This window comes from Sorex araneus, chromosome 4 (genome assembly GCF_027595985.1).
Source record: "Sorex araneus isolate mSorAra2 chromosome 4, mSorAra2.pri, whole genome shotgun sequence".
In the NCBI taxonomy this organism is placed as follows: Eukaryota; Metazoa; Chordata; class Mammalia; order Eulipotyphla; family Soricidae; genus Sorex; species Sorex araneus.
In genome coordinates, this window is record NC_073305.1 from 195422496 (window position 1) to 195447693 (window position 25198).

The window sequence follows — 25198 nt, forward strand, 5'->3', positions numbered from 1 at the left end:
CTCAGAGCGAAGCCGTCCAAACGGCACGACACCCACTCACTGCCCCACTAGGGAGCGGTGCGAGACCTAGGAGCGACGACGCGCAGGCGCACAGGGCCCCCCCCCGCCGACCCGCCTTCCCCCTAACCAATCCGGGGCAGCGGCGGTCTGCAACTGGCAGGTTCACTTTAGTGGCGTAGCCACGCTCCAATCCGCACCTGGGGGCGGGGTTGCAGCCCGCGGGGAGCACGTGACCGGGGCTGGAGCCGGAAGCTACCTCTCCGGTAGGCAGCGCCCCCCAGCACCTAAGGCTGCGATGGTGAGTGAGAACGCATGCGCGGGCTGACCCGGGGCTCCCGGGTCCCTAATCTCTTTGCTGCCCCACCCCACCCCCAGTTCTGGACCTGCACTCGGGCCTCTCATTGCCAGTCCGTCCGGGACAGAGAGGGAGTGATGGCAAGGGTGGCGAGGGCGAGGGTTCAGGAGCGATCTTGGGGGTGTACCCGAGGCCGGGGGTCGTCTGCGGGGCGGGGGGGGCGGGGCGGAGAAGGGGCCCACGGGAAAAGGAGCCTTTTCAGGGAGCGGCCAAAGGGCGACACCGGCGGGTGGGGACGCAGGAAGGGGACGTACAGAGCCCTGGGAAGAGAGTCTGGAAGGGCCCTGGGCGGGCGTGGGTGTCGGGGGCTTGGGGCTGTTCCTGGGGCAGGTGACACTCGGGCCATCTCGCAGCCTGCTTCTCACTGCACCATCTTTCCCTGTAGACTTCTGCACTGACCCAGGGACTGGAGCGAATCCCAGACCAGCTGGGCTATCTGGTGCTGAGCGAAGGCGCAGTGCTGGCGGTGCGTTCAGGGTTCGGGAGCCCCTTCCCCAACTACACGTGGGCTGGTGGTATCTGCTCATATTTCCCGGGTGATCCTCCTTTATTGGGCCTGTTCTGCCTCTGCTGCGATCATGCCTGGCATTTAGTATGGTTTCAGGATTCAGGTAAATCCCTGGAATCTCAACGATGGAAGGCAAAACAGGAACTTTAAAATTACCCAACTGGATTTCTTTCTTTATTCCTTTCTTTCCTTTTCTTCCCTCTCTCCCTCCCTCTCTGTCTCTCTCTCCTTCTGTCTCTCTTTCTGCTGCACTTTGCAGTCCTCAGGATTTACTCCTGGCTCTGCACTAAAGGTTCTCTCCTGGTGGTGCTCGGGGGACCATATAGGATGCCAGGAATCAAACTTGGGGGGGGCCATATGCAAGGTAAAAACGCCCTATCTACTGTACTGCTCTGGCCTTAGTTAACATGTTTCTTGAAAGGGGATAGTTACTGAAGGTTTTTTTGTTTTGTTGGATTTTTTTAAATGTCTTTATTTGGGATTTTCTGAAAAGCCTCTATTTTTTGTGTCATAGAACAATAAAAAGCCCACTTCACAAATTTTAAATCTAGAGGGGCCCAGGCCTATGGTTAAAAGTTGAAAGATGTGCATGGCAAAAACTGCTAGAGGGGATAAGAACAGGGCCTCATCCTTCTAGGCTGTGACTTGTGTCAGGACAAGGAAACTTTCCTGGAGGTAAGAATTCAGCTGGAGGTGAAGGACTGGAAAAGCGGGGAGTGATGCTTATGTGGTATCAGGCATGCAACACGTACAAAGCAAGCACCTTGCTACCTGTATTCTCTCTTCAGCCACCCAAAAGAGCCTTCTGGACAAAGATTGGTGTTTGCACGAGGGTGACATGGGCCTATGTGAATGTCTACATTTATGTTATCAAGGTTTGGAAAAGTTGGAGAAAGATAGGAAATTTGATAGTAAGCAAAGATAGGACTGTGGGGCCAAAAGAGAGAGAGTACAGGGACTAAGGTACTTGCCTTGCAAGCAGCCAACTCCAGATCGATCCCCAGCACCACTGGTAGGACCCCTCAAACCTTTTCCCTCAGTAAAAGGTGGAGCCAGCTGTGAAGGCTTTAGAAGTCTGTTAACAGGAACAGGAAATTACTTTTTTTTTTTTTTTGCTTTTTGGGTCACACTCAGTGATGCTCAGGAATTACTCCTGGTGGTGCTTGGGGGACCATATGGGATGCCGGGGATTGAACTCAGATAGGCCGTGTGTAATGCAAACGCCCTCCCCGCTGTACTATAGCTCTGGCCCAACCCAAACTAATCTTGAGGCTGAAGGGGGCTTTGGAGACAGTATGATCTGATGAAGTAGCCCAGTAAGTGGATTCTGGGAGGTGTGAAAGGGGGGCCCCAACAGGCAGGACAAAGGAACTGCTACTGAAATCTAGTGGGCCCATAAAGGTGAGGAGCAAGGACAGGGTTGCGACTGGAGAATGGAAGCTGGAAACAGAAAATAGAGTCAAACAGGGGAGAAATTGGGGCTGTCCTTTGATGGCTTGGCTTTGGGTACCAAGTTTGCTAGAGTGAGAGCAGTCAGATAGTGGGCTGGGTGAAGTGCTAGCCTTGAATGCGGCCAATCCAGCTGCAACGCTGGCACCTCCTGTGGTCCCCTGAGCACAGAGGCAGGAGTAAGCCCTGAACACTGCCAGGGGTGGCCCAAAGCCAATCAAGACATGAAAATAAGCAGTTGGGATGCCTTGCTGGAAGCTGTTCAAAAAAGCGCTTTAGAGACTGAGCAATAGGACAGCCGGGAAAGCGCTGGCCTAGCATGTGAGCCACCCGGGTTTGATCCTCGCCATCCCTGATGGTCCCCCGATCCCACCAGGAGTGCTCCCTGAGCACAGAGCTAGGAGGAACCCTAAAGCATGACTGGGTGTGACCCCAAAACCAAACAGACAGAAGCACATTGCAATACTTCCAGAGTTCTCACAGCAAGCCCAGGGGCTGGGTGCTGTGGTCCCCGGACAAATAAGGGGCCAGGGCCACTCCTGACAGTACCCCTGGCTCTCAAGGAAGGGCTCAAGACAAAGCCGAAGCTGTTTCTGATTGGGGCAGGTGGAGAGATGGGGAAATCGGGGGAAGGCCAGAACAAGTTAGTGGGTGGGCACCACCCGTGGAGAACGTGGGTTCATCTGGTCTGGGGAGATGGACAGAGGACGAACTTCTAGGGACCGGGAAAGACTGGTCAGGATGAGAGACCAGGCGGCTTCCAGGGGGCCAGAGAGAGGATAGCAGGGAGGTGCTTTGCCTTGCATGCTGTCGGCCCAGTTCTGAACCGGCTTCCCATATGGTTCCCAGAGCCCCGCCAGGAGTGACCTGAGTGCAGAACCAGGACTAAACCCCAAGATAAAAATAGTTTTCAGGGGCTGGAGCGATAGTACAGTGGGTAGGGTATTTGCCTAGCAGACAGCCAACCCGGTTCAATTCCCAGCATCCCATATGGTCCCCTGAGCACTGCCAGGAGTAATTTCTGAGCGCAGAGCCAGGAGTAACCCCTGTGCATCACCAAGTGTGACCCAAAAAGAAAAAGAAATTTTCTCAATTTTTTGCTCCCCCCACCCAAAAAAAAAAAACCAATGAAGAGTCATAGGTTGATTGTTTCCAAACATGACTGCACACAGGGGAGGGGGCGGGGGTTACAAATGCCAGGGCCAGAGGGCCTGTTCAGGATCCTTCCCCAACCCTGTACCCTGATTTCCCCCCTGCAGTCGTCTGGAGACCTGGAGAATGACGAGCAGGCGGCCAGTGCCATCTCGGAGCTGGTCAGCACGGCCTGTGGGTTCCGGCTACACCACGGCATGAACGTCCCCTTCAAGCGCCTGTCCGGTGAGCCCCTGCCCTGCCTGGGGGGCTGCCCCCATCCCCACAGTCAGTACCCACTCGGTCTTCCTTCAGTCAGGTGGAGGGGGGGGGCTGGTCACCACCTGTGTGGCCTCGGCTTACCTGCCCCGCCCCCTCCAGTGGTCTTCGGGGAACACACGCTACTGGTGACCGTGTCGGGCCAGAGGGTCTTTGTGGTGAAGAGGCAGAACCGAGGCCGAGAGCCCATCGACGTGTAAGCCCCCTGGGGCAGGGGCAGAGGCCATCGGAAGGGGCCCCACGTCTGAAGACAACTCCCCGCCTTCCCCCATCCTCCTTGGCGTTCTGCGCCCTGGGCCCACCCCTGCTGAGCAGAGCTGAGGGGCGGGGCTCTGTGCTGAGAGGGGACAAGGGCGCCCCCCTCTTCTTTCCCTCCCTCGTAATAAACGTGACCCGATGTTCCCAGGCCCAGAGACGTGTTGTATTGGTTGGGGGGGGGGGCACCCCGTGTCTGCGTTTCGCCTGCCGGAGGAGTGGGACAAGGCCACATCCAGGCATCTAAGCCGACCACTCGGGGCACGCTGAGGGGCTCCCTGGGAGGCCCTGGGCCCCGCTTCCGCCACCAACACACAAACATCGGCCCTCTGGCTCCCGAACAGGCTTTAATGATCCGGTGTGGGGTGAAGCCGTCGCTGGAGAATAAGTTACAGGAACAAACGGACGCGGAAAAAGAACGAAACCCACAACTTAAAGTGCTTCAGGCTGCAAACGTAAACAGGAGGGGCCCCCTGCTCCCCCCACTGCCCTGAGACAGGACGGCCACCGCTGGGGACCCCTCACCGGCTCACCACCCCCTGCTCTCGGCCCCGCGGCGGGAATGTCAGAGGCGGGAAAGGCGAGGGATGTACTTTGTAAACTTAAGAGTTGGGGAAAGGCGGGGAGTGTGTGGGGGCTCCCGGAGCCCCTGCCCTGGCCGAGGGGTGGGGCCAGCCCCCCCAGAAGTTGGGGAAATACTGTTGGCCTAGTGGGCAGTGCACTGGAGTGTGTGATTCACAGCTTCGTCCCTCGCCATCAGCAGCAGACACAGACAGACGGCCACGGGCGCCCTCTGCGTCCCCCTCAACAACCCCCCCCCCACCAGAACAAGGAGCCCGGGGGGGCGGGGGGGCATTACGTCTCTGGCAGTGCCGGTGTGGGGCTGGTGGCTCTACTTGACGGGCTCCACCACCAGGACCTTGCACTCGCGCTTGGCGATCTTGTCCAGAGAGAGCACGGCCTTGTCGGGGGGCAGGTAGAGGGGGCGGCCCACGGGCGAGGCCACGGGCGGCGTGATGGCCCGGCGCTCCATGACGCTGCCCGACCTGGGGGGAGCAGAGGCGGTGGCTGCAGCCCCCAAGCAGGACCCCCCCGCCCCCCGCGATCCAGCCTTACCTCATGAGGTGGCTGCGGGACGGCTGCTGGTGGGAGAAGGACTGGGAGCGGCCCAGGCTGGCCTGGTGCCTGTCCACCAGGTCGCGGACCGCGGGGCTGCTGGGGCTGCTCTTGCGCGACAGGGGCCGGGCCTCGGGGGGTGGGTGGGACACGCTGGCCGTGAACTGCAGCTTCAGCTTCATGTGCTGGCTCAGCTAGGGGGCGGCGGGGAGGGGGCACAGTCAGTGCTCTTGACCCGCTGGGCGGGGGGGGGGTGTGGGGGGCCCTCCCACAGCGCCCCGGCGCCCACCTCAAAGAGCCCGGCCCGCAGAGCCCGGAAGGCCACGCTGACGGTCAGCGCGCTGCCCTTCCGGGAGAAGCCCAGGTTGCTGAGGGGCGTGTGGCACACCACGGCGTCCAGGGCCGCCTGCATGGCGCGACGCTCCTCCTCACTCAGCTGCTTCCCTGCGGACAGGCGGCACCCTCACACCCCCACTCACAGCCCGGGCACCACCAGGACGCCCGCCAGGCTTGCCCCCAAGGTTCTGAGTAAGGCCAGTGTGGCCCAAGGGGCCCCCACACACCACCGGGCCAAGAATCAACAGGAGTGACCCTCAAAATCCCCTGAGCACCACTTGGGAGCCCCCCTGCCGAGGAAAGCCAAGTATGTGATTGTCTGCCAAATTTCAGGAAGAACAGCGCGAGTTTGCGGCGTTAGAGGTTGGGTCTCACCACTCCATTAGCTCATTCATGGCTAGAAGAACCTGGTGATTTTCAGGACTTAGAGGCTCAGAGAGGTTAAGTGACTTTCTCTAGGTCACACAGGGAAGGGAGCACTCCAGCCTCTCCTGCTCTGCAGACGGCCCTGGTCAGCGGCCTCTTAGCTCCGTGAGACTGTGGCGAGCCCCGTAGCCTGCCACGATGCCTGCCGCCATGGCGGCCCCTTCCCCTTCCCCTGCAGGTACAGGCCCCAGCCTGGCCCACCCACCAGCCTGGGCGTGCTCGGGGGTCCACACGAGCCTCACGGCCAGAAAGTCCTGGAGATTGTTGAGCAGCGTATAGGTGACGGTGAAGCGCTCATAGGTCCGGACAGGGGACTCACAGGAAGCGGTCATCACAAAGCACGGGCGGTCCAGGCGGATGCTGGGCAGGCTGGAAGCAGGGAGAGGAGGCGGCTGATGCAGGGCTGGGAAGGAGGGGGCAGCAGGTGCCCCGGGGCAGCCGCGCGCCTACCGGTAGTGGGTGTAGATGCTCTGGGTGAAGGGTAGTTTCGGGGTGGACCACTGAAGCACAGCAATCAGGGGGACTTCCAGGCCCTGCAGGATAGGGCCAGAGGAAACATTGGTGAGGGCCAGCGAATACTTAAGGAAGGCCACGCCCCCTGCTCTCCCTCCCACTGCTTTCTCTGTTGGAGGGAAGGGCCCACACCCAGCAATGCTTGGGGGCTCCTCCTGGCTTGGTATTTGGGGGCCACTTCCGGTGGTACTTGGGGAAACTATGAGGTGCCAGGGACTAGCCCCCAGCCTCCTACATGCAAATGTGAATGCCCGTCGAACCATTTTCCTGGCCCCAAGTGCTTTTCCTTCTCCTGAAGCACTCTGGGGCCCCTTTTCTCACCTCCTTGGCCCCTGGAGGGGGCTGCTCACCCCCTCTTAGCTGAAACAGGAAGTTGTGTTCCTCCAGGGCACTAAGTGGGCAGGGGAAGCGGCCGGAGGTCCCAGGGAGCCGACAGAAGGAGCCCATGGAGACGTCCCCAGATTGGTGACTAATTTGGGGGACAGGGGGGGAAAGAGCTCAGAGCCTGAGCTGGCCTTGCCACGACCCCCTCCGCCCCCCACAGCAGCTCTGCGCCCCCAGACCTCACCAGACATTGTCCACCAGCAGCACGGAGCCGTCGGGCATGACGGGGAGGTAACTGGCATTGAAGTTGGGAAGGATGCGGACGTCCCAGATGGAGATCTCCTCCTGGGAGGAGCTGTTCAGCACTGTCGCAGGGAGCCGGCTCAGTACCCGACCCCTCACACCCACAGCCCCCCACCAGCTCCCCTGGTGCAACCCCCCCCACCCCTCTGTCCCCAGACCAGACCAGACCAGATCTGCTTACCCTTGAGCACGGTCAAGTGTTTTCCGGCCACAGTGAACTGGCGGCATTTCAGAACGGGAGGCGGCAGCAGCGTCAGCAGAGTGCTCACTGCGGAGGGGACCACGCATGACCCTTCTGCTACCCCAGCACCCCTTCTCCTCCGGGGCCCCCATCCGACACCCACAGGCCCCCTCCCCACCTTGGGCCTTAAAAGCGCTCTGCTCCCCCCGGAAGGTCTCCCCAGGAGAGCGGGTCTGCAGCAAGCGCAGGTAGCCTTGGTCTCTGACCTCGGGTGCCTCGACCTCCCGCTTCCACACCGTCACGACGATCTGAACACAGGACACACGGGACCCCTGTTATACGAGGGATGACCGGGCGGGCCGCCCCCAGCCCCATCCCTGGCCGGGCTTACCTTGGCCTTGGGCGTCCCGGGGGGCAGCCTGTCCAGGGAAACGGTGAGCGGGAAAATGACCTCGTCCGGGGACACGATCGGCTCCTCCACCGGCAGCTGCAGTTGCGAAAGGGGGTGAAGGGTCTGCGGCTCGGCCCCCCTCCCGCGGTCATCCTCCCCCTGCGGTCAGGTGCACCCCTCCCACGACCTCCTCACCGTGCTCGCTGCCCCCGAGGCGGCCGGGCCAGGGCCGTGGGTGAGCAGGGGGCTGCAACCGCGAAACAACGCTCCCCCGCCGGGGTCCCCGGCCCCGGGGGGCTCGGCCTCCGGCTCGCCGGCGCCGCCTGCGCTGACCGAGGCCAGGGCGGCCAGGGCGCTGGCCAGCTCGGCCCAGGCCCCGCGGGCGCCCAAGTCGGCGCCGGCGCCGCCGCGGCAGCGCAGCACCAGCAGGAAGCGGACCGTCTCGCCCAGGTAGAGGTGGTTCCGCCGCGGCAGCGCCCGGTACCGGCCCGGGTCGCCCGCCAGCTCGGCGCGCGGCGGCAGCGGCACGGCCGGGAAGTACATGGCATAGTCGCACTGGGACTCCATGGGGGGCGCTCGGGCGGCGGGGCCGGCTAGCCCCGACCCCACACGCCCGCGGGGGCCGGGAACCCGGGCAGCGCACCCGGAACCGAGACCCCCCGGGGCCGGAACCCGGGCGCGGGCTGAATGACTGGGGAGCGACCGGAAGCGGAAGGGGCGTGGCCTACGCGGCCCCCGGGATTTTGGGGGGTTGCGGGGGGGGGCGCCGGACCGCGGGGGAGAGGGGTGCGGCCCGAGCGGGCTTTGGCAGCCGCCCGGGGGATGGAGATGGCGAAAACCAACCCCCGGCCCGCCTCCTCGCCGCTCCGCCCCGCCCAAGGAGCGCCGGGGACGGGTTCAGGTTATTTATTCATTCAACAGACACGAACGGGTATCCCAGCGACAAAGGGGCACACCGGTGCAACCCATCGAACCCCCGAAGCGTCTCTGCCTCACCATTGTTAACCCCTCCCGGGACCTGGAAAGGCACCCGGAGCAGCCCCCGGGCTGGACGGCGCGGGAGGGGCACCTAGAACCCCCCCCTCCCCATCGCCTCCTCTCCCCGGAGTCCCAGCAGTTGGAGGCTGGCCGGGCAACGGCCGCTGCCGGGAGCAGGCGCTCTTCTGAACGAAGCGGGGATACCCGCACCCACCCCAGCGGCTTCCAGCTCTCTCCAACTGGACATCTGATGCCTATGGAGAAAGGAGCCTGGAGGTCTTGAGGGGCAGAGACACCGTCGGCGGGAACTGCTTGGCGTCCAGTTTGTCCTTGTACTGCAGCTCGGGCGTAGCCAGGCGCTCGCACTCCTCCCGATCTGGGAGGCTCAGTCCGCTCCTTAGTACATAGCCCAGCACCTTACCCGACCCAAACTGGAAAGGGCGGAACCGTTGGTCAGTGATGTATTTGGGGTCTAAGGCCTCGCCCCCGACCAGACAATGTTTGGCCAGGGCCTCGCGGCGCGCCCGGAGCTCGGCCACTGCGTTCTGCAGCCGGCTCTGGCCGTATTGCTTGATGCGGGTCCAGAGGCTGTGGTTGAAGTGAACGTAGAGGGCCCAGTCCAGGTTGTTCCAGGCTCGGGCCCGGGTGCTCAGCTGCCTGTCCTCAGCTGTCAACCCGCCATCCCCCGTGTCCCCCAGGCCCTGCTGACCTCGAGCTTGGGCATTATGCATGAAGCCCACCACGTCGTCTAGACCCCAGCACAGGGCATCAGCGAGCAGAACCAATGACTCATCAAAGTACTCGGCTACCAAGACCAGGTCAAAGACCGAATCCAGCCAATCCAGGCTCCACTGGACGAAAGACGAGGACCCTAGGCCGAAGGAGGCATAGCTGGGACCTTGAGCCACCGTGGGGGCCGGATGGAGCAGAGCATTGGCATCCGGGCTGCGGGCTCGGGGGTCACTGCCAGAGGGCAAGACGCGCAGCTGTGCGGAGCTGGGGTTCCGGGCGGGAGGAGGATTCTTCATCTCCGGGGGGAAGGGGAGGCCAAAGTCAAACCACAGCAAGTTGCGAGCGTAGTGATCCCCACGGGCCCCGGGCCGGTAGAAGGCGCGTGGGTTGGCCAGGAAGGCTGCCAGGGAAGGAGCCTTGCGGAAGGCCGATGAGGTGGACTTGTAATAAGAGAAGGCAGAGCGGGCCAGAGCTGCCGGGTCTCGGACGATGGAGAAGAAGAAACTGTCAGAAGGCATGACCCGAAGTACCTGCGGGGAGAGAGAATAGACACAGTGGCGCCGGCTCAAACTGGCGACTGCCCAGATCCTGAGCAAGTTACTCTGAACGGTTTGTGCTCTGCTGTGGTTGGATCCCCAGCACCGCATATGATCCCCTTGAGTACAGCCAGGAGTGTTCCCTGAGCACAGAACCAGGAGTAGCTCCTGAGCTGGGTATTGCACAAATAATTTTCCCCCTTTAAGCTCTTCTGTTCACCTTAGCCCGAAAAACCTCTAGGGAACTGATTTTGTGTCTCCTCTTAACAAATCCCAACAAAGGATAAGGATTAGGGTGCTCACCCTGTAGCTCACCAACCCTAGTTCAAATCCCTGGCACCACATAATGTCCCTGAAGCCCTGCTAAGGGTTGTAACCTCTGAGCTCAGAACCAGGAATAGCGCCTGAGTACTGCTGGGTGTGGCCCAAGCCCCTTCTCCTCCCACCTCCAAAAAAAAAAAAAAAAAACCTCTGAAGGCCTAATCTGGGTCTGGGTCTCTGCTCCAAGGAAAAAAAATAGTGTCAGGCCCCTGGGTGTGGATATCTGGCACTAAGAGACAGGAGAGCAGACAAGGCACTGCCATGCCAGCTGCTGGCATCAGGTGGGCAAGCCCAGCCCTGAGTGGCAAAGGACAGGGCACTTCTGGGACTCCCGAGTGTGTTGGAGAGCAAAAGACATCGCTGGCTTGGGCACTGGATACCCTCGGCAAGGTGGCATCCCGAGGGCTGGGACGTAGGACCCCATGTGTCGGAAGGTGAGGACAGGGCTGAGCTGCACCCCGGGTGGTCTCTGCAGGCAGCTGGTGTCAGAGCTGACTCTGCAGCCTCCTGGAAGGCCTGCCCCTTCAGACATGAGTGGGCCTGCCTTTGAGGCAGTGTCTGGGCTGCATATCCCCCAGGAAGGCAGAGTGCAGTGCCAAGTCCAAGGCGTCGGGTGGCCCTGGAGTGAAATCCTGCCCCGGCCTCTGGTCAGCTGGGTAATGAAGGACAGGTGGCTGGGCTCCCGGAGTTTCCCTCCAGCTACGCCATCAGGGTCCATGCTGCCCTCAAAGAGTATGAAGGTGTATGGGACTGGCAGGTCCGGTATCACGTTGACCACCACCGTCAGGCTTTTGCTGGGGTGCCGTCACTGTCATACTCCATCACATGTGCCTTCATGGCTTTCTCAGTTCCAGCGGCCCAGGCTGGACGCCCCCCACCCCCACACAGCCCCTCCACTTCCTCTCACAGGCCCACATACGTGCATGTAAAACCACTATCATCATATCTTTTTCTTTTTTGGCCACATCTGGTGATCCACCTGGGTTACTCCTGGCTCTGCACTCAGGATTCGCTCCTTGCAGTGCTCCGGGGACCATATGCAATGTCGGGGGTCAAACCCAGGTAGACCGTGTGCAAGGCAAATGCCGTACCCTCTGTGCTCTCTCTCCAGCCCCTAACACCCCATCTTGGCTGCTGCTTTGCTCCCATAAGCCTCCCAGATATTCTCCTTATTACAAAGGCACACCCAAAACCCTTTCCTTTCCAATGCACCTTTCTAGAAAACCCCACTCTCCCGAGTGAGTATTCCAAAGACTTAATACAGACCCACGCCCACAGCCCCTGAAGGTGCTATGAAGGCATACATGGACCTGGGTACAAAGCCCAGCTTGGTGACTTCCAGGCAGTCAGTCCCTTTGCCTCTCTCTGAATGATGGAGATTCGAGGGCCTTCCTGGCGAGGCAATGATAGGATTAATACCCAGCGCTTGCTGCAAAGCACCGTCCCCCACTGGGTGTTTTCGTTTGCTCAGAGAGTGTCTTCCACCGAGAACTCAGGCTCCTGCATGTTCGGGTCAGCAGGTAGCGGCGCGCCCTGATCTCTCCTTCAGTGCTGGGGCCAAGCCTTGGCATGCATTAAGCCTCCAGATCTGGCACAGATGGTGAGAGGAGGGTGCCAGCTGCCAGTGGGAGGGGCCCAGAAGGGCAAGGGGTACCTGGAGGAAGAGTTGGGGCAGTGGACGGGGCCCCAGCATCAGTAGGGGAAATGGAGGAAAGAGATAAGCTGGAGGGGGGGGTGGGAACCTGGGGGGAAGGAAGTTTGTGGTCCCCAGGCCCCAACATTTTGGGTCAAATAATACTGGGGTGCCCCAGACCTGAGACCTTCTTCCTGGTCCTAGGCCTGGACCCATCTCCCCTGTGACCCCCCACCCTCTGCCCTTCTTGCCCCCTCACCTCTTTCAGGTTGAACCTCATGTGATGGCAGAGGATGTGGAAGGGGGACTGGTCGCCCCCATCCTGCGGGTGGTAGCCTTTCACGCGAGCAGCCTGGAAGAGCCTGGGGTATCCGAACTGGTAATGGGTGGGGAGGGCGAAACGCAGCCCGTGCCGGTCCCCATAGCGATGGAGCAGGCTCAGCACCGAGCTGCTTCCCGATTTGTGTGTCTTCAGGAAGACCAGGTGCTGCCGGGGTGGGCAAGACAGAAGCGCCGGGCCCGGGGATGGGGTCCAGGGCTTGCGGAACTGCACCTGCACCCCGGGGAGCCTGGGAAGAGACAGACAGACAGACGGAGGGAAGTGACTGGGCCTCACCAGCAGGTGGCCAGCGGTCTTAGGGAGCAAGTCACGCCCCTAGCCTGGGGGGAGTGGGGGGCACCAGGCAGGGGCAAGTGGGGCTGGGGGTGACTGTGGAGGAAGAGATGAGGACTTACCTTTTCTGGAAGGGCCCCCCCCAGAGCTGGAGTGCAAATCCGATGGTCATGAAGACACCCAGGGCCACCCCCAGGCTCCGAGGTCCCCAGAGGCGAATGGTCCTGGTTGGAGAGAGGGAGCCCATGGGGCCCGGGGACAGGGTGATGCCGGGGAAGGCCAGGCCGGCGACTGAGCCAGAGGCAGCGGGGGGCAGTGGTGCAGCCGCAGAAGGCACGGATGGGCGATCTGGGGGCTCATTCCCCAGGCCTGCTCAGCCCTGGTGGAGTCGGCCCCCTGAGTTAGCAGATTTTTGCCGCTGTCAGCGTCTAGCTGGGAAAGGAAAAGGAAGGAGGGGGCGTCTCAGGAGAGGGGTAGAGCCTCTGAGCTGTGAGCCCCAACTCCGAGCAGCGGCCAGGGCGTACGGGCTACACCCACTCTTCTAAGGAAGGCCCCACGCTCCTCCTCTGCTCGCAGCCAGCTGGTCCCCCAAACCCGCACCGCTGCTCTCTCCTGGAGCCTGGGGAGCTTTGGCGGGAAGGGAGAAAACAGAGACCCTGCGAGACAGATCTGCAGTAGAGGAAGACGGGCAGGAGGACAGGGGTTCCTTCTTGGGCTTGGCGGGGAGGCTGGGGGCACGGGCGACACGGGCCAGGCGAAGCGGTCAGCTGGGGGAGGAAGCAGAGAGGGCTCCCCCCATAAGAGGCCGCCAGTATCCGAAAGGAGGGGAGACGCCAGAGCAGGCTGGTACTTTAGGGGCATTTGAGGTGAGATAAGGGCAGATATCTGGCTACCTCCTAGCCAAGCCGTCCTGCCGGATCATTGGAAAATCTACAGGGAAGGAGGAAGGAGGGAGGGAAACAGGGACGGAGACCCAAGTACCAGGCGGCTCCGCTTCCCTAATCCTCAGGAGGCCGGTCCACCCCTTTCAGATTCCAAGCAGGGGATGCGGGGAGAGGGGGGGCCAGAGCGCAGCCACCAGCAAGTTCTGACCAGCCCCCCTTTCAGGGGAAACCGGGAATGATCCCAGCAGAGAATCCCCCAGGGGCCACCTAAAGGCCCATCCCTCTGACGCCCGGGCCCCCGGTCCCTCCCCTCAGCACAGCCCCCAGGATCCAGCCCAGGAGGCGCCGGGGGCATTCTGTTCTTCCATCCATCTCTTCCCGTCCGTCCGGAGTCCTCCTCTCCGTCCCCTGCTTTGGATGACGCCCCCTCCCTCTGGGCTTCTCTTGATGAACCTTTCCCCACGTAAACCCGAGGGTCCCCCCAGTTGCCGAAGCCCTCGGCCTCACTGGTCCACTCACCGGACACCTGAGCTAGCCGCGGGGAAGCGGGTCTGGCTGTCGGCCGGCCGCGCGCCCCAGCCACCGCCCGGCCCAACTTTCCCATAAACTTTCCAGAGCCCAGGCTCCGCCCACTCCCTCCCTTTGTCCCGCCAGCCCGGGCAGCTCCCCAGCGCTCGCATCCCGGCTCGGCCTCTCCCTGGCCGGGTCGCCGCAGCTTTCCTTCTGCGACCACCGCCCCCAGCAACCCTGCCCCAGACCCACCGTGGAAGACCAGCCCGACACCTCCGTTTCCTCCCCGGAATCGATACCTTTTTCTCTCCCGACAGAACAAAAGGCTTATTCAGGCGCCAGAAAGAAAGAGAAGGGAAGGAGAAAGGAGAAAGAACCGGAGTTGAAAGCAGACCTTGTCAAAGACTTGACAAGGTGGCCAGAGGCTGCCGTGGGGTGGGGAGCGGAGCCGGCAAGCCCGGGGCCGGGCAGGGGCTGTGCGGGGATGTTAATCAGACATAGAAAAGCTTTCAGCCAACACAAGCACAGCCTCCCAGAGTTTTGACTCGGGGGTTCTTCGTTGTTGTTTTTTTTTTTTTTTGCTTTTTGGGTCACACTTGGCAATGCACAGGGGTTACTCCTGGTCTGCACTCAGGAATTAGTGCTCAGGGGACCCTAAGGGATGCTGGCAATCAACCCGGGTCGGCTGCGTGCAAGGCAAACGCCCTACCTGCTATGCTATCGTCCAGCCCCCACAGCTTTTATCGAGAAGGGAGCTCAGGTTGAGAGGCGGGACCCCTGGTCCAAAATCAATCCCCCCTCCCCAGCCCAGTTTCCAGGAGTCAAGAAGTGGGTCACAGAGGCCCCAGAATGCGAAAGGTCCAGACAGTCACACACCAATCCAATAAAAGTAACTTTATTTGTAGAACTAACACTGAGACACGACATGGCGAAGCTTGTATCAGATGTGGATGGCAGAGATCATGGATGACATTTAAGAAATTGAAACTGAAAAAAAATCGATAGAACTCAGGCCCATAGACTCTCACCTCCTGGACTCTCCACCCCAGCCCCTGGCCTCCCAACCTCACCGCCCATCAGCACCCAGCTTTGTCCATTTCGGAGTCAGGGTGTTCCCACCCTTCCCCACTTCCAAATTTCTTCCAACCCCCCTGCCCCCCAACACTAAAAAAGTCCCCCATATTTTCCCTGTTGGGACTGATCCCCAGCCCACTTCCTTCCTAAATAAATACCCCCCAGCCCCACATCCTCCATTAACCAATGAAAAAATAAATATTGTGGACACCCTTCCCATCTACTCCCAAATACCTATGGAAAAGTCCCCTGAATTCGGGGCCCCAGCCATTCACCCCAAAAGTCCCTTTTCTCTATCTCTCTGCAGCCCCCTTCAACTCCTCCCCACACCCAGCTAAGCGGAGGGGCAGGGAGGGGCCATGAACCCTTCTGATGCCAGGGCACCCCCTTTTGTGTTATCGAGGCCCCAGGAGGGCCAGGACTGAGAGGGAGATAATAAGGATGGGCTGGAAATGAAAACCAAGAGATGCCCCCCCAGTCCTACTCCTCCCCTGGTTGTGTCGAACAACGACACCTCCTCCTTTGCTCCCAGCTCCCTCTCTCCGAGGAGGGCGAGGAGGGCGAGCTGGCGCGGGCACAGCTGCTGCCCCAGCCATCCAGTCATCTGCATAGTGGACGCCTTCTCCAGAACCCCCGCTGCTGCCTTCTTCCTCATGGTCGTCATCTTCTGCAGGCAGGGAATGCCCCGGGTGCGAGGCACGGCCAGGAGGAAGAAAGAAGTGCAGAGGGGAAGAGAATGGAGAGGCGGGGGAGGTGAAGGGGACGGTGAGCATGAGTGACAGGAGAGCAGGGGCAGCGCAGAGTCAGCCCGCGAAGGAAGGAGCCAAGGCAAAGAACGAGAAAAAGAAGGGGGCAGATGGAGAGGATAAACGGGAAGAGTGGGAAAACAGACATCCACAGAAGCAGCCAGCGACAGGAAAGGGGGTGCGGGAGGAGAGAGAGACAATGAGAAACGGGTATAAATACAGATGCTTTGCCAGTACCTGGGGGAGCCTGCCCAAAGGCCCTCGCACACCCCCTTCCCAATCTCCCCACAGCCACTGCCCACTCGAGGAAGCTCCCCACCGCTGGGCAGGAAATGGGTGGGAGTCTCCCCTGCCGGACCGCGAACGCGGCGGGAGACCCAGATTGTTTTCCAGCCCAGCGCTCTTGGCACGCGGCTATTCGGGGCAGGAGTGCGTCCCAGTGAATGACAGGCGGGGGCGGGGCCGAGCGGCAGGGGGCGGGGCCGGGGCCCGTCGCGGCCAATCGCCGGGGCCCGCCGCTCACCCGAGTCCTCAGACGCCAGGTCCCGGCCCTCGGCGGCCGCTTTCATACGGATGGTGGCGGAGCGGAGCAGCAGCCGCCTCTTCCGAGCCGCCAAATCGGGGGCCAGGGTCACCCCCAGGAACTCCGGGTTGTCCTGCTGCTGGGCCTCGGAGTCCTCGACCACGGGGGACAAGTACCTGCGAGCAGAGCGGCCCCGGAGGCTCCCGCCCGCCGGCCCGGCCCGGCCCGGCCGCCCCCCGCGCCGCGCCTGGCCGCCCCCCAGCCCGCGCCTCACCGGCCTCGACCGGCCCCGGTCCAGCAGGGCGTCGCCTCCTGCGAGATGTCCGCGGCCATGCGGGAGTCCGCGCACACGCTGTGGGGCAGCCCGGCCCAGAAGCCCCGCACCCGGCCCAGCCGCTCGCGGAGCTCCCACACCTGCGGGGTGCAGAGAGCAGGGTGCCAGCTGTGGCGCTGCGCCCGCCGCCCCCCCACCCCCGAGACCCCCGCCCCGCCCCGCCACTCACCAGTCTCGTGAGGTTGTTGCTCATGGTATTCTGGGTGGGCGGCTGCTCCTCCTCCACCGACCCCGAGCTCCAGAGCCGGGGCCCGTCTTCCCGGAGGGGTGGGGCTCGGCGAGTGCGCGTCTGGATGATCTGGGGGACCCCGCATTCCTTAAACACCTGTGGGAGAGCCACCCTGACGCAGTCAGCCCACCGGTGGAAAGCCAGGGGGTCCCGCATGGGGGTCCCTCCCAACCCCTCCATCTCCCATCTCCCCACTGGCACCTGGCTTGACACCCGCACGCTGTGTTCCTGCAGGTACATCAAGGCCTCCTGGATCCGCAGGCCCACGTTGCGGGCGGCCTGCTCGAAGGAAAAGGGGCCCTGCAGCTTGTCCGCCAGCAACAGGAGACTGTCTGGAAGGAGGGGGAGGAAAGAAGGTGGGCCGCAGGGTGACAGTCACTGAACTAGCAAGGCACCACAAGCATCACCCACCTGGCCTTGGAGGCGCCATGGCCCGGGGGAAACTCACAAGGGACACCCCCCACTTCACCTCTCATATACCTGGCAGGTACACTCCCCACCCCCCAGGCTTTCCTGCTTCTCCTCACCCAGGTAGGACTTCCAATCAGGATCCAGTCCCTGAGGGCTGAGACAGCCATAGGCCACATTGAGGCAGAAGCCGCGACAGGGGGCCAAGGAGGGGACCCCCCTGCAAAGGGGGCAGCCGATCAGACGCATCACAGCCCGTTTGCAGTCTTCAGTCAGGGGTATCTGGGTGGAGAGCAGAGAGCAGAGCTTTACCACCTCCAAACACTCAGCCCCACCCACACTAAACTTTTTTTTTTCCTTTTTGGGTCACACCCAGCAATGCACAGGGGTTACTCCTGGCTCATGCACTCAGAAATTACTCCTGGTGGTGCTTGGGGGACCATATGGGATGCTGGGAATCAAACTCGGATTCGTTGTGTGCAAGGCAAATGCCCTACCCACTGTGCTATCACTCCAGCCCCCACACCAAACTCTTGTCCAGGCTGGCATGAGGTGACTGCAGCTGTTGACCCCAGGGCACAGCAGGTCACACTCCAAGATGGAGCCACAGATTGAGGAGGGGGCGCCTGTTACTTTTGGGTCCTGAGCGGGGTCTGAGAAAAGGCCCAGGGTGGGTGGAGTGGGGAAGTTGGAGATGCAGGTGATGAAGCTTCTGGGGTGAGGCCTTGATGCCCCCAGACCCCACAAGGGGCCCAATCTCGAGCAGACTCTCAGGGGTATGAGTCATCAGAGGGCTGGAGAAAGTGGAGGTTAGGGGTCATGACACCAAGGAGCATTCATTCCAACCCCTCCTCCCTGATTTTCCCTGGGGTGCCTTGGGGCTGATACGGGAAGGCCCCAGCCAGCTGTCCCTGTCTCCTTTTCTTTCCTTTTTGTTTTCAGGCCACACCAACCACTTGCGGGGGCCACTCCTGGTTCTGTGCCTAGAGGACCATGTGGTGCCAAGGAAGCGGGACCACTCCTATGCTCCACAAGCACCCCAGGGACCAGGCTCTCTCTGGCCCTCTCCTCCTAAGGTCTCCCTCCCAGGGCTCTGCGCACCCATAAACCCCCCCGTACCTTCAGTGCTTCGCTGACCACATCTTTTCCATTCTCCAGGCCCTGCACAAAAGCTCGGGCAGCCAGCAGGGCCCGGGTTAGCTGCAGGAAGGGGAAAGGTGGGGAAGAGAAAAACCAATACAGGGTCATTCGTAGGTAGGTCAGTCAAGACAGGTACCAAGAGCGCTCACCCAGGGGACCTGCAGTGGCCATCAGCCTTGTGGGGCTATCTTAGAGTAGCCAGGATGGAGCTGTTCTACAGGATCTGAAGACAGAACAATTAGATCCAAACAAACCCTGAACTTGAAGACAGAGGAGCTGAGCATGAAAAACAGCTTTACCGCCTGCTCGGTATGGCACCTGAACAACTCCAGCAGACTCAGCATTCTCATCTGTAAAATGGGCATATCACTGCCTCCCTCTGGAAGCTACATCAATGAGAAGAAAATGCAACCCTTCTCAAATCTGAAGGGCTAACTCATGGCAAGTTGAACCAGAGGAAGCCAAAATGTTAGGAGCAGGAGGGGTTGAAGGAGCAGGTGAGCAGGAAGCTAAGAAGGGGACAAGGACTCTTGATGGGTCAGAGCCAGCTGCCGCAGGTCAGGAATGATGGAGGGGCATGAAAAGGGGACGTCAGAGGGCTGAAGAGCGATGCATAGTCAGAGAACACACAGTAGGTCAGAGATGCTGCAGCTGAGGCCTGGGGCCCCTCACCTGCTGGCGGAGGCGGCGGGGTGAGTCCCCGAAGGGCTTCAGAGACTCCTCAGCAGAGGTGGCAAAGCGTGTGAGGCAGAAGAGATACCCGGAGGAGAAGGAGTACTGTGGGTGCAGCACAGGAAATATTCTCTCCAGGAGCTGCGCCCAGAAATCCGCCAGGGCATCATCTAACCCCCCACCGGACTTCTCATAGTAGTCCCGGAGCCGAGAGAACAGGCCACTGAACAAGAGCGTGTGCTGGGCATACAGGTGGCGGCCGTAGGAGCGGTGGAAGAGCAGGGCCAAGGAGTGCTCGGATGACATGAGCAACTCCCGGAAAGTCTCTGTGGTAAAGGCAGAGAAGCACGTGTGAGGGGCCAGAAGGCCAGCAGCAGGATGAGCGAGGGGTGGGAGAGAGGAGGAAAAGCTGGAAACCCAGAGATCTGAGCAGCCTGGGAATGGGGTAGGGGTGGGGTGGGGTCTAGGGAGGAGATGGGGGAAGCAGGAAGGACCTTGGAGAGAGGCTGGGGGGACGGAGGTGCTAAGCTAGGGTTGAGCTGGGATGCCTCGGGAAGGAGCGGGGAATAGGAGCAGGATGCTTGGAGTCATGAGCACACAGAGGGGACTGACTGGATCAGCATGGAGGGCTCCCGAGTTCTCACCGTCAAACGTTTTGTGCCGGGTAGACAGCATATGAACCAGGAAGGAGCCGGTCTCCTCCACCAGGCTCTGGAAGGTGGCCTCTGTCTCCCAGGTCAGCCTCTGCTCGATCTCACTGGAACAGCAGGTATACTCCTGGGGACAGATCTGGAGGTGCTCGCCTGGACAGAAGTAGTGGGCGGGGATGAGGTGAAATTTCTTCATTCTCCTCCCCCCCACCTCTTGTGGGGCATCCCTTCTCTTCTACCTGTCTGGTCCCTTGTCTATTGTCTGCCCTGGCCCCACCTGCTCTGGGTCCTTCCTTATTGTTTCCTCTTTCATCCCACGTCTGCTGCATCTCATGTACCCACAGGATCAAGTAGTGATGGGGCAAAAATGTGATCAAAGGGTCCTCAGGTGACCTTCCCTAACAATCACACACCGCAAGTCTTTAGGGACTAACAGGACAGCTTCTGTGGGAAGCATGGGGTGGCAGGGTGGAATTACTTGGTAAACTAGAAAGCACCGCTTCCTAAGCAGCGGGGAGGAATTGTGATGGGAATGAACTGGCCTCCGAAGAAAGAAAGGCAGAGGAGATGCTAATGACTAGGAGGAGATTCCTGGGGTGGGGGGAGTAAGAGAGCTATTATGTGATCCAGAGAGTACTGTGATTCCAGTAAGAAAGTTCCGAAGGAGGCATTGTTACTATGGGGGGTGGAGGGGTGGTGGTGGGAGAAGATTATTACAACGGTCACTCTGAAAAGGGGAGAGTTATTGTGCGATGAGGAGGACCCGCCCCCCCCCCCGTCCCCCTCCCTCGCCCCCTTTTCTCTGTAGTCTTCCTCTTTCTCCTCACCTGAGATCAGGGCGGGAGGGAGTAGGTTTAAGCTATATCCCCGGGCTCCCAGCACCTGCCGGGTCTCAGTGCAACTCCGGGTGACCCTTGCCTCGCTCCTGGGTCCAGGTCCCGGACCGGGAAACAGAGGCAGCAGCAGAAGCAGAAGAGATCGCATCGCGGACATAGCTGCTGCGTCTTGGGATGGCAAAGTGGATCCAGAGGAAGAAAGAAGAGCCGCCCGAACTCAGAAAGTCCGTTCTTGGCTACGGGACCCGCCCGCCAGTCAGAGAAAGAGCGCGACCTCCGAAAACTGAACGCAGAGCACGATAGCTGGACCAGGCGGCATCTGCCGAGACAATGGGAGCCGGAGTCGGACAGGGGGCGGGGCCCCGGGCAGAGCCCCACCAATGATGGTTAGGAGCCGCTTTGGGGGCGGGGCCAATGAAGAAATCAAGCCAATGTCCGGGAGGGAAACTCGGCAAGGGGCGGGACTCGATCGAACTAAGAAGGTTGGTGGGGGAGGGGCGTGGCCTTTCGGGGGGCGTGGCAGTCCATTCAGAAGGCGGGGCTGGGATGGAACTCAGCCTATGACTGTTGAGAAGCGAGCTGGAAGTGAGTCCGGGATAGTTGAGCGCGAAGCCCACCCGATATGGGAAGGAATAGGGGCCAGGTCTGGGTGGGGCCGGGGTGGGGCTGGGCTAGAGAGAGCAGCCAGCACGCCCCGGCCCACGTGACTGGGCGACCAGCCGCCCACCTCACCGTTACTCGAGGATTTTAGCGCGGCGTGATGGGAACGTGGTGAGCACGAGCTCACGTAGGCGCAAGTCTCGCGACACCTCTGGGCCGAACCGTTGGCTCTGCGTCTGCGCACGACTCGCCTCGCGCCTTCCCGCGCTTTTCTACGTTCTCGCGCCACCGGAAGTGGCGGTGGCGGCGGAGGCGCTGGGCGGCCTCTGGAGGCCTGCAGGACGTTTCCTCAGCCTCGCTCGGCCTGAAGTCGCTTTTCGAGGCACCGCTAGTGACGTCCCACTTTGACCCAGGTTCTGGCCCCTTCCCACTCCAGATTCCGGGCTCGACCCGGCCCGTTCCCTAGAGGCTCGGAACCGCAGCCCGGGCTGCTGTGGAGGCGCTTGGCCCGGAGCACCTCAGGGCCTGTCGGAGGAGCCTCTCCGCAGAGACGCGCGCTCGGCCCTTCCCACGGCCCTTCACGGCGCGTCTCGGAGCGGCCCTGACCGCTCCAGCGGGAACTCCAGGCTGTTCTGGGGGTTCCACCGTATGTTGTCATGTGGGGCTATGGCCAGTTTCGGCCTCTGAAGTCTCTGGAGGTTCCAGAAGCTCGGGCGGGTGCTTTTGCCCTTGCTTGGGGTGCGGGAGCTTTTATTTGGGGGGAGGGGGGTGAGCCGACACCCATAGGTGCTGAGGCTGACTCCTGGGTCTGTGCTCAGGAATTTACTCCTACTGGAGCTGGGGGACCCTGTGGGGTGCCAGGGATCGAACCCGCATCAGCCGTGTGCAAGGCAAGCGCCCTCCCCGCTGTATTGTCGCTCCCGTCTTTGCTATTTTTGCCCAGGATCCCTCACTTGTAGGACCTGTGGTCTGCCGCAGAGCCATCCCCCACCGTCTTTATTTGTTTTTTAAAGTTTCTTAAATTTTTTTTAAAAATTGCTTTACGTTTATTTGCTTTTACTTGCCTTTTTATTATTGCCATTTTTTTTGCCTTGTTTTATTGCCTGGTTACCCTTTGGCGCCTTTGCTGGGAGCATTGACCGCCGCGCGGGAAACCTTGTGGTGAGGAAAGTTGAGCTGGAACCTTGGCCCGCAAAGGGTCCGGACGCCTTCGGGCAGGATCCTCTGTCTCGGTCCTTGTGGGTTTCTTGCGGGTTTCAGGAGCAGGCCTCCTAGAAGGAAGGGGTCTGGGCTTGGAGAAGTGGGGGTGTTGGAGCCTTTGCCCCTTGGTCTTTGCAGCTGCCCACCATGCCTGCCCTGCGCTCCTCCTCCCGCCTGCAGAGCACCTCCTCCTGCGTCGTATCCTCCCCTCTGCAGAGGAGCCTGGGGAGTGGGCACGGAAGTCTGGCCGGGTCCCCCAGTTCATCGGTCAGGGTGGTCGGTGATGGCAGGGACTCGGAGCAGACATCGGACGGGTGAGTGGATTCCGGGAGCACAGTCCCATTGCCCCCCCCCCTTTTCCCCTGCAGTGCCAGGAGCTCCCCTGGTCTTTGGGGGACAGGCTCAGAGAAGATTTGAAAGGTGCCACCTGGTTCAGAGTCTCCTGCTCCGATTACAGTTTTGAGGCCCCCTCCCCCAATGTTATAGGGTTGCGACCACTAGAGCCCTACTTGGCTTATTCCCTATCTAGTGAAAGTGTCTATGAAGCAGGGGGCATGGGGGAAGGAGTTAAAGCATCTTTTCCCCATTGCCTAACGAATAGTACAGCCCTCTTAGTTGACCTTCTATCCTACCCTTTTGGGAAGATTTTATAAATAGGTCCACGACTTTATTTGTTAAGTTCATGACTTTATTTTGTGAGGATTATAAAAAGTTTTGTTTTTTAATTTTCAAGTCTTGATCATAAAAAAGCATCTTATTCAAGACCTGATTTACCCCCTGGTAATTTTAATTGGCCTTTTTCCCTCCCTTCCCCCCCATCTCCTCCCTTTCCTCTTCCCTCTTCTCTCTCCCCATCTCCTCCCCTCCCCCTTCTTCTCCCCTCCCCCTTCTCTCTGCCTCCTCCTCTTCTCTTCCTTTCCTCTCCCTTTTCCCTTCCCTTCCCTTTACTTCTTGTCCTCCTCCTTACTCACTTCATTGTTTTTGGGCCACACCAGGCTTACACCTGGCTGTGAGCTCAGATCACTCCTGGCAGACTTGGGGGACAATATCGGGTGCCAGGAATTGAACCAGGTCAGTTGCTTGCACTCTCTCTCCAGTCCACTTTGTTGATTTTTCTCCACATCCTTCTGCCTTTATAAATGAATTACCAATTAATTGTTTTATTTAGAGAAAGTTTGTTCATTGGCAACCTCAGTTCCTCTCCTCCATTGCTTAATTTTTTAAAAAACATAAATTTCTTTTTGTGGGGGGCTATTCAGGGACTACATACTGGGATACTCAAGTGCTATGTGGTGTAGGAGAGTGAATCGGAGTTGCACACATGCAAGGCATGCACCCCTCACCGTGTGTTGTCTTCCTGCTCCCCCTTTTTAAAATTTTATTGAATCACCATGAATTACAAAGTTACAGAGATATTTATGATTGAGTTTCAGGTTTATGTTTTTCCAATACCAATTCCTTTAAGTGTCCTGTTTCCCTCCCAACCCCACCCTGCCTTTGTGGTGGGCACTTAAAAAAAAAGAAACTTTTCATTTAAGATTTTGTCTTTGCTTCCTGGAAATGGTAATCTAATCTCTTACAGTATACTAGTTGCTATGTCAGAGAATAACCTGTATTTATCATCTTGTATAGAGGGACTGCAGATTATGTTTAAGGATAACCATACTTCCTTGTAGGGATAGTGACTCTCTATCCCCTGGCGAAGACAGTGACTTTGAGGATAGCCTGAAACGCAGAGCGAAGAAGAGAGCTGCAAAACGACCACTCAAAACAACTCCAGTAAGTCTGTTCATCTTATTTTGGCTTTGAACCTGGTCTGGGAAATGGAGTAATGAAATGAAAAGGAGAAAAAGAAAGGGCAAAACTTAATGTAAAGGGACAGAAGTTAGAAAATTTGAAGCTAAAAAGATCATACAGCAGGCAGGGCACTTACCCGGGTTTAATCCTTGACACTCCATGTGGTCCCCCAGCCCTTGCCAGGACTGAGTGCAAAGACAAGGGTAAGCCCTGAGCACTGTCAGATATTGCACTGAGAGATATTGCCCTCCTCCCAGAAAGGAGGGGAAAGTTTTGAAGAGAAAATTAAGAATTAAGAATTAAATTTAGAATTAAGTTTAAGTTTTACTCCCTGCCCCAAATAAATTTTGGAGAGTGTTGAGCCACACTTGGATTTGTTCAGGGCTTATTTCTGGCTGCGTGCTCAGGAATCACTCCTGGTGATACTTGGGGGACCATATGGGGTGATGGGGATTGAATCCAGGTCCACTGTATGCAAGGCAAACATCCTACTCACTGTGCTATTTCCCTGTCCCCAGAATAACACTTTTTTTCTTTGTATAAAACAGAATTTTTTAAAAGTGAAGAGAGGGGCTGGAGTGATAGCACAGCAGGTAGGGCGTTTGCCTTGCACGTGGTCAACCCGGGTTCGATTCCCAGCATCCCATATGGTCCCCTGAGCACTGCCAGGAGTGATTCCTGAGTGCAGAGCCAGGAATAACCCCTGAGCATCGTTAGGTGTGACCCCAAAAAGTAAAAAAAAAAAAAAAAACCTAAATGTGAAGAGAAATTTTTCATTTGGGGAAGGATTTAGTGTAGGGCTAAGTTGTTTTTTTTTTTCTCTCTCTCTTTGGGTCACACCCGGCAATGCCCAGGGCTTACTCCTGGCTCTGCACTCAGGAACTACTCCTGGCGGTGCTCGGGGGACCATATGGGATGCTGGGAATCGAACCCGGGTTGGCCGTGTGGGAGGCAAACGCCCTACCTGCTCTGCTATTGCTCCAGGCCCCATAGGGCTAAGTTTAACAGCAGTTTTTGGGTGTTTTTGGTTTTGGTTTTGGGGCCATATCCAATGATATTTCTGACTCTGTACTCAGGAATTACTCCTTGTGGTGCATGTGTGACCATATGGGGTGCCAACGATCCAAGATCGAACCCATGTCAGCCATGTATATAGCAGATGCCCTTCCCGTTGTGCTATCTCTCCAGATCCAACAGCAGTTTTTGGGGGGTTTT

At 59.4% G+C, this 25198-nt stretch overlaps 5 protein-coding genes across 6 annotated transcripts in view; 2 read left to right on the plus strand and 3 right to left on the minus strand.

The window, feature by feature from the left end:
- Positions 1 to 185: 185 nt before the first annotated feature.
- LAMTOR4 (late endosomal/lysosomal adaptor, MAPK and MTOR activator 4) lies at positions 186 to 4130 on the plus strand. 2 transcript variants are annotated; one of them, XM_055136420.1, is made up of 4 exons: positions 186 to 298; positions 741 to 821; positions 3572 to 3689; positions 3825 to 4130. In XM_055136420.1, exons 1-4 carry the CDS (start codon positions 296 to 298, stop codon positions 3920 to 3922), a joined length of 300 nt encoding a protein of 99 aa, XP_054992395.1. In that variant the 5' UTR covers positions 186 to 295; the 3' UTR covers positions 3923 to 4130. The 2 variants fall into 2 exon arrangements, with proteins under 2 accessions (XP_054992395.1, XP_054992396.1); XM_055136421.1 differs by lacking the exon at positions 186 to 298 and adding an exon at positions 322 to 435.
- Positions 4131 to 4305: 175 nt separating this feature from the next.
- Positions 4306 to 8267, minus strand: TRAPPC14 (trafficking protein particle complex subunit 14). Its single transcript, XM_004617207.2, has 11 exons — positions 7763 to 8267; positions 7568 to 7663; positions 7355 to 7484; positions 7177 to 7263; positions 6937 to 7057; positions 6690 to 6837; positions 6306 to 6388; positions 6061 to 6224; positions 5383 to 5537; positions 5094 to 5287; positions 4306 to 5023 (listed from the first exon to the last, which is right to left on the minus strand). The coding sequence occupies exons 1-11, from the start codon at positions 8132 to 8134 to the stop codon at positions 4870 to 4872; spliced, it is 1704 nt and encodes a 567-aa protein (XP_004617264.2). The 5' UTR covers positions 8135 to 8267; the 3' UTR covers positions 4306 to 4869.
- A 141-nt stretch (positions 8268 to 8408) lies between these two features.
- GAL3ST4 (galactose-3-O-sulfotransferase 4) lies at positions 8409 to 13878 on the minus strand. The gene is made up of 4 exons (XM_004617318.2): positions 13784 to 13878; positions 12503 to 12812; positions 12027 to 12336; positions 8409 to 9807 (listed from the first exon to the last, which is right to left on the minus strand). The coding sequence occupies exons 2-4, from the start codon at positions 12625 to 12627 to the stop codon at positions 8800 to 8802; spliced, it is 1443 nt and encodes a 480-aa protein (XP_004617375.1). The 5' UTR covers positions 12628 to 12812; positions 13784 to 13878; the 3' UTR covers positions 8409 to 8799.
- A 1117-nt stretch (positions 13879 to 14995) lies between these two features.
- On the minus strand, positions 14996 to 20673 carry GPC2 (glypican 2). The gene is made up of 10 exons (XM_055136296.1): positions 20378 to 20673; positions 19545 to 19703; positions 18901 to 19226; positions 18208 to 18288; positions 17208 to 17370; positions 16882 to 17012; positions 16621 to 16776; positions 16392 to 16531; positions 16118 to 16293; positions 14996 to 15515 (listed from the first exon to the last, which is right to left on the minus strand). The coding sequence occupies exons 1-10, from the start codon at positions 20541 to 20543 to the stop codon at positions 15244 to 15246; spliced, it is 1770 nt and encodes a 589-aa protein (XP_054992271.1). The 5' UTR covers positions 20544 to 20673; the 3' UTR covers positions 14996 to 15243.
- A 1660-nt stretch (positions 20674 to 22333) lies between these two features.
- Positions 22334 to 25198, plus strand: part of STAG3 (stromal antigen 3) — a 30432-nt gene continuing 27567 nt past the window's right edge. The window contains exons 1-2 of the mRNA XM_055136182.1: positions 22334 to 22500; positions 23863 to 23965. Of these exons, the coding sequence (XP_054992157.1) occupies positions 22334 to 22500; positions 23863 to 23965 (270 nt within the window). The remainder of the gene's footprint in view (positions 22501 to 23862; positions 23966 to 25198) is intronic.

What these genes read in the sequence shown, in the direction of transcription:
- LAMTOR4 (XM_055136420.1), top strand. An exon ending in GCGAAGGCGCAGTGCTGGCG is followed by an intron (nt 822 to 3,571) that starts GTGCGTTCAGGG and finishes TCCCCCCTGCAG; the next exon opens with TCGTCTGGAGACCTGGAGAA. An exon ending in CCCCTTCAAGCGCCTGTCCG is followed by an intron (nt 3,690 to 3,824) that starts GTGAGCCCCTGC and finishes CGCCCCCTCCAG; the next exon opens with TGGTCTTCGGGGAACACACG.
- TRAPPC14 (XM_004617207.2), bottom strand. Translation starts at nt 8,134, where the DNA reads ATGGAGTCCCAGTGCGACTATGCCATGTACTTCCCGGCCGTGCCGCTG. An exon ending in CTGCTGGTGGACAATGTCTG is followed by an intron (nt 6,838 to 6,936) that starts GTGAGGTCTGGG and finishes CCCCCAAATTAG; the next exon opens with TCACCAATCTGGGGACGTCT. An exon ending in TCCCGCAGCCACCTCATGAG is followed by an intron (nt 5,024 to 5,093) that starts GTAAGGCTGGAT and finishes TGCTCCCCCCAG; the next exon opens with GTCGGGCAGCGTCATGGAGC.
- GAL3ST4 (XM_004617318.2), bottom strand. Translation starts at nt 12,627, where the DNA reads ATGGGCTCCCTCTCTCCAACCAGGACCATTCGCCTCTGGGGACCTCGG. An exon ending in GGGGGGCCCTTCCAGAAAAG is followed by an intron (nt 12,337 to 12,502) that starts GTAAGTCCTCAT and finishes GTCTCTTCCCAG; the next exon opens with GCTCCCCGGGGTGCAGGTGC. An exon ending in TGAGGTTCAACCTGAAAGAG is followed by an intron (nt 9,808 to 12,026) that starts GTGAGGGGGCAA and finishes CTCTCCCCGCAG; the next exon opens with GTACTTCGGGTCATGCCTTC.
- GPC2 (XM_055136296.1), bottom strand. Translation starts at nt 20,543, where the DNA reads ATGTCCGCGATGCGATCTCTTCTGCTTCTGCTGCTGCCTCTGTTTCCC. An exon ending in TGGTCAGCGAAGCACTGAAG is followed by an intron (nt 17,371 to 18,207) that starts GTACGGGGGGGT and finishes CTCTCCACCCAG; the next exon opens with ATACCCCTGACTGAAGACTG. An exon ending in GCAACAACCTCACGAGACTG is followed by an intron (nt 16,532 to 16,620) that starts GTGAGTGGCGGG and finishes TGCACCCCGCAG; the next exon opens with GTGTGGGAGCTCCGCGAGCG.